The sequence below is a fragment of the Narcine bancroftii genome, chromosome 3, assembly GCF_036971445.1.
Source record: "Narcine bancroftii isolate sNarBan1 chromosome 3, sNarBan1.hap1, whole genome shotgun sequence".
Classification (NCBI taxonomy): domain Eukaryota; kingdom Metazoa; phylum Chordata; class Chondrichthyes; order Torpediniformes; family Narcinidae; genus Narcine; species Narcine bancroftii.
This window is the reverse complement of record NC_091471.1, coordinates 49,142,915-49,154,478: the sequence shown is the minus strand read 5'-3', so window position 1 is coordinate 49,154,478 and position 11,564 is coordinate 49,142,915. Positions and strand designations below refer to the sequence as shown.

The 11,564-nt window shown below is 43.7% G+C and overlaps 1 protein-coding gene across 2 annotated transcripts in view; it reads left to right on the top strand.

Moving 5' to 3' along the window:
* Positions 1–3,481: 3,481 nt before the first annotated feature.
* The window catches only part of lman1 (lectin, mannose-binding, 1), a 67,398-nt gene continuing 59,315 nt past the window's right edge, over positions 3,482–11,564 (top strand). For both annotated transcript variants that reach the window (XM_069924027.1, XM_069924026.1), the window contains exon 1: positions 3,482–3,671. In XM_069924027.1, the coding sequence (XP_069780128.1) occupies positions 3,512–3,671 (160 nt within the window). In that variant the 5' untranslated portion in view covers positions 3,482–3,511. The remainder of the gene's footprint in view (positions 3,672–11,564) is intronic.

Here is an 11,564-nt window from a genome sequence, read left to right as displayed (position 1 = left end):
CCACATGACCCTCTTAGAACAGCAAGTTGCACTCGAGACTATCTGCAGCTCCGACGAGCTCTTTCATCTGTTGCATTTTTGTAAACAACAATCCAGTGGTGAAGTCTCTGGGACCCTCTCCAAAACTTTTGCAAAGGGTCTGAGGCCCCGACATGTCAAGCATTAGCAGTGCTCTAGTATTTGAAATAAGATCTATTTTAAAGTGTTTGTATGTGACCTACACTAATAAACCCTGCCCAAATTTATCTTCCCAAAACATTTTCTGTCACAGCCTGTAAACACACAAATGTGCGCACACCCTTCCATTTGTGCACACAAACATGTGCACAAATTAGAGGGATGCCCTCCAATTTGTACATTTGGAAATGCCCACCCTACCTTGGCCTAATAGGAATGTTAGAGGAACCTGTTGGACCATAAAGTTATAGAGAGTGATACTGTTATTTTCTGCTGTTAATGACACTCCGCAGTGCCTTATACATGCCAGGTCTTGAGCTTCCTTCTCTGAATCCATACCATTTATCAGTTTGCTATGCCACAGATGTGCTGGATGACCCAGTCTGAAGATGACTTTGGGGGCAGGTAAATCCAAATTTTTACAATCCACTAGCTGAAAGAATTTCTTATCTCTACCCTCTCCTTTTTGTTTTGAGAGTGTGTTAGATAATCTGATTGGTTCTAGATATCCTAGTTGATAATTTGGGGAGGAACAGTTATCATAGCTGTTAGCGTGATGCTATTACAGTGCCAGCGATGCAGGTACGAATCTGGCGCTGTCTGTTTGTGCGTTCTCCCCGTGTCTGCATGGGTTTCCACCTGGTGTTCCAGTTTCCTCTCATCCTTCAAAATGTAGGTCAATTAGGTGTAATTGGGCAGCATGGGCTCATGGGCCAGAAGGGGCTGTTACCCTGCTGTGTGTCTAAACTAAAAAAAAGTGGATAATGATTCTGTTATTCCTCTTTAACTTTCTGTGAACCATATTTTGTTTCATTGGTTTCCCTTGATTTTGCAATATCCTGCCATTTGTGCCCTCTATCATATGCTCCCTTATTTTATTTACTAATCTCTCCCTGAATGTCTGACATTTTTGCAGTTGTGAAAGGTCATTTACCTGAAGTGTGAACTCTATTTCTCTTCAAGGACTCAGTAGTGGAGAGGGTCTAGAACTTCAAATTCCTGGGTGTCATCATCTCTGAGGATCTCTCCTGGAACCTCCATGTTGATGCAATCACAAAGAAGGCTCGCCAGCAACTCTACTTTGAAGTATTTGAGGTGATTCAGTGTGTCACTGAAGAGTCTCGTAACTTCTACGGGTGTACCTTGGAGAGCATTCTGACTGATTGTATTATGCCTGGTTTGGAGGCACCAACTCTCAGAACAAGGATAAACTCCAGAGGGTTGTTAACTCAGCTTGTGACATCACAGGCACAGACTTCACTCCATCAAGGACATCTTCATGAGGTGGTGTCTTTAAAAAGCAGCCTCTATCCTCAAGACCCCACCACCCAGGCTTACCCTCTTCACTCTGCTTTCTTTCTTTGGCTTGGCTTCGCGGACGAAGATTTATGGAGGGGGTAAAAGTCCACGTCTGCTGCAGGCTCGTTTGTGGCTGACAAGTCCGATGCGGGACAGGCAGACACGGTTGCAACTGAAAAATCTCACAAAGATAAGCGTATACAGAGCCGTTGTCATACCCACACTCCTGTTCGGCTCCGAATCATGGGTCCTCTACCGGCATCACCTACGGCTCCTAGAACGCTTCCACCAGCGTTGTTGTCACTCTGCTACCATCAGGATAAAGGTACAGGAGCCTAAAGACAAGCACTCAATGGCATAAGGAGAGCTTCTTCTCCGCTGCCATCAGATTCCTGAATAATCAATGAACCAAAGACACTGCCTTACTGTTCATGGTTATAAGGTGAATGTTGGCACTTCGATGCTGTCACAAACACCAGAATTCATGACAATACCGTGGTGGGGCTCATAAGCAAGAATGATGAGTCAACTTACAGAGAGGAGGTGCAGAGACAACAATCTACACCAGAACGTCAATAAAACAAAGGAGATGGTGGTGGACTTCAGGAGATCCCAGAAGTATCATTTTCTGCTGATCATTGACGTTCCACCATCAAGCTAGTCAAGAGCAACCAAATCCTTGGTGTGCACCTGGCAGAGAATCTCTCCTGGTCCCCCAAGACCAGATCCATTGCCAAGAAGGCCCAACAATGCCTTTACCTCCTGTGGAGGTTGAGAAAAGTCGATCTTTGACCCTCCACCCTCGCTACATTCTATAGAGCATCCTGTGTAACTGCATCACTGCCTGGTTCAGGAACTGCACGGTAGACAGCCACTTCTGTTGGCTGTCTGCACCCGCGGCAGCCACTGTACTTCTACGATGCTATTGTGCATGCATGAGTCCCCGCGAGGTGCGCAAGTTAAAAAAATAGGAGACGGAGCTTGGTTGGTGGTGGACGCTATTTTCAGGGGGTCCCGTTATACATTGTATTCTTGAATTTAACAGTAAAGCATTCGTCAGAGTTTGCTGCTTTGAGTTGTCTGGTTATTCGATGCATCAACAAACATGGTGTCAGAAGTCTGAACCTGAAGCCTTCAAGTGAAAAGTGAGTAAGCAATGCAACACATTTATGACTGCACCATAATGGCAGACAGATTCAGAAGGCCTGACCTGGTCATGTTTGAAGGCAATGTGGCTGAAAATTGGCGCTTATTCAAACAAGAATACGACATTTTCACTACGGCAGAGCATAGTGATAAGTCTGCCCGAGTCAAAACATATATTTTACTAGATTTAATGGGCTCTGACGCCATTGAAAGGGAAAGATCATTCACATGCGTGACAATGAGCAAAGGCCATCCCCAAGTGCCTGGCTTATGAAACCACGGAAGAGAACAGCAGAAAGGCGCGAGCGTAGACGCAGTCCAGGTGGGACCTGCAAACAGGTAGTGGCCAGAAGCCAGAAGATGACCCATTATGGCCACTGTTTGTGGAAAGCCATAAACATTGTGAAGGACACCACACACCCCTCCCACAATCTGGTCTCCCTCCTGCCATCCGAGAAGAGGCATAGAAGCATTCTGGCCCTCACGATCAGATTGCAATACAGTGTCCCCCCCCTCAAATCCGTGAGGCTTCTGGACTCCAAGGACACAAAGCTGGTATATGGAACATGATAAAGACCAATGAACGCAACTTGACAATAGATTCGGATTCTTTCTCCACATGAACTCTCTCGGTGAGTTTATGTTCACTGCAAATCAGTGCAATTGCTGGCTGGGAAATGCAGGAACTGTATCCTGAAGCTAACCTGGACACAAACACCATGGCAAAGCCACCTTGAGGAGAGGAAGAGAGGGGGGGGGTGGCTGTATTGCAATGGAGCTGCGACAACCCCGCCTGCCCTTTGATGGTGCCGCCGCCCAATGGGAAAGCGCCGTGTTGGCTCGAGCAGCCTTCCCGACGTGCTCCAGCCGCTCGTCAGCGCTGGGAAAGATGGCGGCGTTGAGCGGTTTCTTGCCGCTGCTTCAGTTTTTGGTGGTCGGCTGGGTGGCTGCCGATTTACCGACTCGCCGCTTCGAGTACAAGTTTAGCTTCAAGGGCCCCCACCTGGTACATAGCGACGGCACCATCCCCTTCTGGACGCACGCTGGCAGTAAGTGGGAGCCCCGGCGGGGGCGGTCGGCGGCCGCGCGGGTGGGGGGGGGGGGTTCACCGGCATTGCGGGTCGGCAGAGCCAGAAAGGTGTCGGGCTGTGCTGAGTCGGTCCTGCTTTGGAGGATGGTCAAGCCCGCGGACACCGAGGTTGAGCCGAGCGGATCCTCTCGTTGAGGAGAGCCAAGTTCTCTCGGACTGAGCCTTTCGCGATCTCCTTCCAATCGCTTTAACTTTATTCGATCTCTTGGATGTTTCCTACAGTAGTTAGTCACTGCGGGAAGTGTTCCTGATTTACAGCAGCTATTCCGAGATGAATTTGGCAGTTTCCCGTTTGGAAGACCGTTAATGTACAGTACACTTGCAGTGCCCGTTATAAGGGTGTGTCTCAATTTACAGGTCGCATTTATGGCTGCTAATTGTAGTTCACCTCTGGAAGTCGACAAGCCATGGACAGAAATTTCCACTGAGTTTATATATTTTCGTGCCACAATTTAACCAGATGTGTATCTCGATCAGACTTCTATTTGGGATTCACGAGGTCTGGCTTTCATTTCAAAATCCTTTTTTTATCCCTCTTTGTATCTGGCGATTTCTTCCCTTGGTAGAACTTGAACTCGAATTTGTTTTGGGGTCTGATGTTTGTTAAACTCAACTTGATGCGCCCGGTGGTGCTGACTGAGTGATTTCCAGAAGGCATTCAGTAAATTGTTGCATAAAATACTTGCCTTTGTGAGTGATGCATGGAGTGGGGATAATGTTGGGAACATCATCAAGGAATGGTTAGGTGATAGAATGCAGAGAGATGGGTTAAATGGATCGTTCTCATCTTGCCAATCAGTGATGAGTGGAGTTCCTCAAGTAGGCCCACAACTGTTCATTATGTATGTTAATAGTTTGGAACAAGATTTGTATCAAATATTTAGTGGTGGGACCAAATAGACTAATGAACATACCATTTCAATTACTTTGGTGATTGCCAATCTTGGGACAGTGACTGGACTTGGGAGGTTCGGAGGAGGGTATAAAGAGTTACTGAGGGGTTGTCAATGAACTGAATGAGTGGTTAAGAATGTTACAGATTAAATATGAAACAAAAAAGCAAGGTTTTCCACTTTGCACAAAACAGAAAAGCAAAGCTTTTTTAAATGATGAGAGATTAGGAAATGTTGCTGTTAAAAGGGATCAAGTTATTCTTGTATGCAAGTTGCTGGAAAACCAATTTTCAGTAGAGCAAGCAACTAGGAGGCCTTTATTTTGAGTGGATTTGCATATTGGAGTGAGATGGCTCAAATCATAGATCTTTGTGTATGTTTATTTTGTTGTGTAAAATAAAAGGTTGCACTCTTTCAGTATATCATTGATTCACTAGACTGGTTTCTGGAATAGCAAATGTGCTGAATAAGCTTAAGAATTCTCCAGATTTCAGATTGAAAGTTCATTTCTTTCAGGGCCAAACAGGATCTCTTCGGAGCATAGATAGGATAGGTGGTTCTTTATGTGGCAGATGGAGAAGACTAAGACTAGAGGACATAGGTTTAGGGTGAGAGGGGAAAGTTTAAGCACACAGGTGATTGTCGGTACATCAAATGAACAGTGAAAATAAGTGGTAGAAGGGACCATTGTAAAGTTCAAAAGACATTTGGAGAGGTGCATGAATAGGAAAAATTTAAAGGAGCTATTCTCAACCTTTTTTCTGGTCATGGCCCCCTTAAAACTCAGTTTATAGGCCCCCTTCCCTGTGAAGCAGTTATGTTTTGTTGGTTTTTTCCATGATTTCAGTTCACAATCCCCATTAAATGTTCAATGATGCCGAGGGCGGCTATTTGGCCTCTGTGAATATGGCTGGTTTACAGGAATATGGGCCTAATGCAGACAAATGGGATTAGTGTAGACAGATACCTTGGTTGTCATGGGCCAGTTGAGCTGAAGTCTCTGTTTCCACTTTGTAAAGCTCTGAATGTGTTTGAATGATTATGGCAATGGGGTAGGAAATGGGATTGAGGTGGAAGATTGGCCATTATCTTGAGGAGAGGGGGAGGAGAAAGCCCAATGGTATTGCCTCCTATTTCTGATGTTCTGAACTCTTCTGATTTTGAACATTCAAGTCAAACAAATACAGGTAAAATTTGGCTGGATGCCTTTGTAATAAAAATAGCAATTTAGGTGAAGTCAGCAAGAGAGTAAGACACTGACTGGCATCAAAACCTGCAAATGGATAGAAAAACAGCATTGATTGAGCTTGAGTCATTGTGCTGCACGCCATTCTAATTGACATTTAGCAGATGTGTGCATTTCCCAAATGAAAGCATCTGATGGACGTTTTGCTTGTTTTTCTTCATTATGTGTTGCTGGTTAAAATGAACCTTGGTGTACAGTTGCAACTTAGTTATGCAAGCAACTGTTTCTAGTTATCTTGTTCAATAAAACTAAATCTAAGGATTTCAACAGTGATGTGCTCTATCAAGCTTTAGAATCACAACCTGTTGATGTTCAGGGATTCTTCAATTCAGTGTCTGCATATTTCATTATAAAGCTGAAAGATATTGCAAATTTGATGTTATATTTGAGTTCTGCTGTGCATCTGATTTAGCTGCTGAGTCCAGTCACTGTCCCAAGATTGGCATACAAGTGGCAATCACCAAAGTAATTGAAATGCTATGTTCTGGTTAATTTTGTTTTAAAAATGTGAAAATATCTTAACTGCTTTAAGATGTCAGAGGATGTCATTGTAGTTCTGAGGAGGGACAAAGTCCCCATTTGCTGTGAGCTTGTTGCTGCTTCTAGTCTATATTACCTCATGGAGGAGTCATTGAATGAAAGCCCACCATGCAGCCTATTCATTAATGCTGTGGCAAGTAAGAGGCATTGCTAAGTGCAGGCAATGGTTGAGATTGAATGTAGCTGTAATATTCCTTTTGGTTCTTATTTGAACTGTTCTGGGCAGGTTCATGCATATGCAGAGTATGTGTTGATTCAAGTGTAGAACAGCCAGAAGTGCTAGATGCAGGGGCACGTTAGTGTGGCAGTTAGCACAACACCACTGACTTGGGTTCAAATCCGTCGCTGTACGTTTGGTGTTTGTATGTTTTTCCTCATGTCTGCAGGTGCTCCATTTTGCTCCCACCCTTCAAAACATATGGGGGTTATAAATTATTTGGGCAGCATGTGCTTGTGTTGTGGAAGGGCCTGAAACCATGCTGCATGTCTAAATTTAAAAAAATATGTATGAATTTAAAAATAGGTGCATGGACCTTCAGTCATTGTGGGGGACTTCAATCAAGCCATCTTAAAGAAGGTACCCCTAAACTACCACCAGCATGTCTTCACCACTGCTACACTATCATTAAGGATGCTGACCACTCCATTTCCAGCCTCGCACTTTGGAAAGTCAGGCCACCTATCCATGCTCCTCCTTGCATAAGACATACTGGAGAGTGTGGAGCCAACAGTGAAGAGTCATCCAGTCTGGATGGAGTCCCCAGCCTAGTGCTGAAAACCTGTGCTGACCAACAGGGCGATGTATTCACAGATATCTCCATCTCCCTCCAGCCGGTCATGGTACCCACCTGTTTCAAATGGGCCTCAATCGTGCTAGTGCTCAGTGACTATTGGCCAGTGCCACTCACATCCACAGTGATGATGAAGAGCTTTGAGAGGCTGGTGTTGAAGCCTATCAGCTCTTGTCTTGGTGGCAACGTAGATCCATTCCAATTTGCTTACCACAACAATGGGTGCCATTTCATTAGCTTTGTATAAAACCCTGGAGCAGTTGGACAGCAAAGATGCATTCATCAGTATGTTTTTTATCAACTTCAGTTCAGTATCCAATGCCATCATTCCCTCAAAACTGATCAACAAACTCCCAGGAATTGGATCCCAATCCTATGTAATTGGATCCTGGATTTCCTCACCTCCGGACCACAGTCATTGAGGATTGGTAAGAACATCTGCACAATCTCCATCAGTACCAGACCATCACAGGGCTGCATTCTTAATCCCCTAACTCAACTCGCCTGTGTCTGTAGCTCAGTATGACAATAACACCATTTACAAATTTGCTGATGACATCACGGTAGTGGTTTGTTAAAAAGGAGGGTCGAGTCAGAATATAAGAGGGAAATTGAAAACTTAGATGACTGGTGCACTAATAACAACCTCACACTCAATGTCACCAAAACCAAGGAGTTGATCATGGACTTTAGGAAGACAAAACTAGAGGTGTACGATCCAGTGATCATTGGAGCATCAGAGGTGGTGAGGTGAAGCAACTTTAAATTTATGCGAGTCACCATCTGAGGACCTTTCCTGGACCCAGCATACTAATGTAATCATAAAGGAAGTACAGTGAAACCTCGTTAGAACACGATTCATTAATCTGCGGAATCACTTATAGCGCAGGTGTCTGTGGACCCCAAACATTGATTTTAGGAGGCCAGGCTAATGGCCACAAACTCAAAAATGGATTCTTATGACTCATTTACAAGATGTGTATGTTAACATGTGGAGTTTAAAGGTCTTATTATAGGGTTTGAGTCCCACTATTCTGTTTTCCTGCTTCCTGGATCATGACGTATATGCATCTGTTCTGCGATTTGGCTATAACATGGTATGAAATCTCGGACCCCAACTACCATGTTCTATCGAGGTTTTACTGTATGTGGAGGTTTGGTATGACCATGGCAAACTTCAATACATAGTGGAAAGTATGGTGACTGGCTGCATTACAGCCTGCAATGGGGCGTCAATACCTGGGAGTGGAAACCAATGCAAAAGGTAGTGGACATTTTAAGGCAAAACAAGACTGTATTGTCAACAGTGATACATCTCTCCTGGGTAAGCTCAATTCTTTCTGTAAAAACACACAGTGCTGGAGAAACTCGGCAGGTCAAAAGTGTCCTTTATATAGAAAGGTAAAAATACATAACTTGAGCCCTTCATAAAAATATGGGAAAAATGTCAGCAGGCATTCAGCAAAAGACTAAGGGGGTGAGGTGTGGTTGTAAAGACAGGAAGTGATAGGTGGAGAAAGGAAGGGAGGAGAGATTGAAGGGAGGGGGAAAGGAGCAAGAAGAACTGGAAAGGGAAAGGGGAAGAATGAGGGGGAAGAGGAGAGCAGGTTAGCATAAACTGGAAAAGTCGATGTTAATGCTCTCTGGTTGGAGAGTGCCCAGACACAATATCAGGTGTTGTTCCTCCAATTTGCGAATGGTCTTGGCAGGATAGTACATAAGGCCATGCACAGACATGTGAGTAAGGGAGTGTGACACAGAACTGAAATGGTTGGCTACTGGGAGGTCTCTCTCTGTTGTGGATGGAGCAAAGGTGTTCAGCGAAGCAATCTCCCAATCTGTGCCCAGTCTCTCCAATGTAGAGAAGGCCACAAATGGAGCACTGAATACAGTAAATCAGTCCTATGCATACACAAGTAAAGTGTTGATTCACTTGAAAGGCTTGTTTGGGGCCCTGGACCAAGGTAAGGGAGGAGGTGTGGACTCAAGAATTGCACCTCCTGCAGCCACAGGGAAAGGTGGGGGGAGGGGGGGGGGGAAAGATTGCATGATGGAGTCACGGAAGGAGCGCTCTCTATGGAAGGCAGAAAGAGGAAGAGAGGGGAAGAAGTGTCTGCTGGTGGGATCCTCTTTTAAGTGCTGGAAATTCCAGAGGATAATGTGCTGAATGTGGAGGCTGGTGGATGTTAGGTTGGGACAAGGAGGACTCTTGTTTGTTGTGACTAGAGGTGGGGGAGGGGGGCAGGGCAGATGAATGGGAAATGGAGGAGATGTGAGTGAGGGCTGAGTTGATGGTGGTAGAGGGGAAGCCAAGTTTGTGGAAGAAGGCAGACAATTCCTTCTGTGCTTGCTTCAAAAGAGAAAACAATGAAAGACCTTTGTGGGCCTCTGGTGACTGCTCCCAGTATCTTATGGGGCTGATGTGAAAAGGGTGAATCCTGAAAGCATTTAGCCCAGATCATATACTATCAATTGTTCTATAGATTTTTTTTCCCTCAAATACCAATTAATCTGCAACAAGAAAGAATTTTGGTGCATGTATATAATCTATCTCCCATTATTACTGTTCTGAATCTTCTGCGTTTTCTAATAGTTGTGGTAACTGCATTCCTTCCAGATGTGTTTGTTGTGGGCCTTAGTGGGTAAAGAGATTTGCCACTGGTCAACCTTTGACCAGTGCTAATGGCCACAGTTTGTGGCCAAGTCAAGTTTGGTATCTACTCCGTGATCTCTAAGATGATGATGGTGGTAGACATCATGGTAATGTCTCTGGATATCAATTAGAGATGGTTGGATTCTACAATACCAGACAAAGACAATTGGAGATAGAGTGCAATTATTAATTGGCTGAGCAAATACGTAGTTTTATATGGATGAATGCAAGATTATTTGCTTTCTTTCTAAAACCAGAAAGATTAATTTTCTGAATGGTGAAAATGCATAGCACCTATCCTTTGCTCCCCACCATCCTGGCCATGTTTCAAAGTTTTAACCTAAAAGTCATAGATCAATAAAATAGGAATAATAAGCAAGTGTAAAGGTCTTCCATTTTGGATTTCTTTTTCAGCCAAAAACACAGGATGTCTTCTTTGTGAACTATTGGAAGCAGTTGAGATGTATGCACCTGTAGCAATGTAATGGGTAGTTATTTCATGATTTTTAAATGCTTCATAACCTGCATTTCAAGGAGAATGGCCTCAATTTCTTTATTAAAATCACATAAAACCCTCATTTGTGGCTCTCCAAAGCTTTCACATCTTTCATAGTGCGGCACTCAGAATTTAAACACCATTCTCTAGCTGTGACTGAACCAAGGTTTGATAATAATACATCATATAATCCTTGCTTGTGTATTTTCTACCTCTGTTTATATATAAACCCCAGTATTCATTCTCAATCTGTCCTGCCACTTTAACAGATGGTGCACATAGACCCCAGACATCTTTATTTTTACCCCTTTTCAGAATTGTGGCCTCAATTATTCTGACCAAAATGTGACATTTAATATATCATCTGCCACCTATCTACCCACTTCATCAGCCTATGTATCGTCATAGTTCACAATGTCCGTAAGATCTATGTCATCTTCAACTTTTTGGTGTGAAGGGAGGTCCACGTTATTTATGAATAGCAGTGGGGAAAATTCTATCAGTATTCTGCAATCTCCCTTTTGAATGAAGTCATCGGTTTTTTTTGTTAAAAATGGTGTTGGTCCTGATAGGGTTGGCCCAATCTTGGTAGTTAGTGGTGGTGGTTCTTGCATAATATTGAATCCTGTTAATTTTCCAATTTTCATGCCATGTTCTTTAATCGTGACAAGCTTTTTGAGACAATATCTAATGCTTTGTGGAAGTCCACGTGTACTACATGACATATTTGTCCAAGTAACTACTAATTATGACCTTGATTGTTTCTAGAGTTTTCGCCAACCTTGAGATTAAATGAGCTAATCTGTAGTTACTGGTTCAGAATCTTTAATTTTTAATTTAGACATACAGCACAGTAACAGGCCCATTCAGATCACAATTCCTTGCTGCCCAATTTACACCCAATTAACCACTACACCTCCAGTATGTTTCAAACAGTGGAAGGAAGCTGGAGCCCCTGAGGGAAAACCCACAAAAACACGGGGAGAACATACAAACTCCTTACAGCGGGAGATTTGAATGCCAATCACTGGCGCTGTAAAGACATGGCGCTAACTGCTGCCCTAATTGTGCCATCCCAATGTTTGAGTAATTGCATTTAAGTCCTCTGGTTTCTATCCTTCCTTCAACAACCCAAGATATATCCCATCTGAGTTAGTGACTTGTCTTTTAAGAGCAAAAGGCTTTTCCATAGCTCTTATTAAATCCCATCCAAGATCTCAATTACACTTCCCT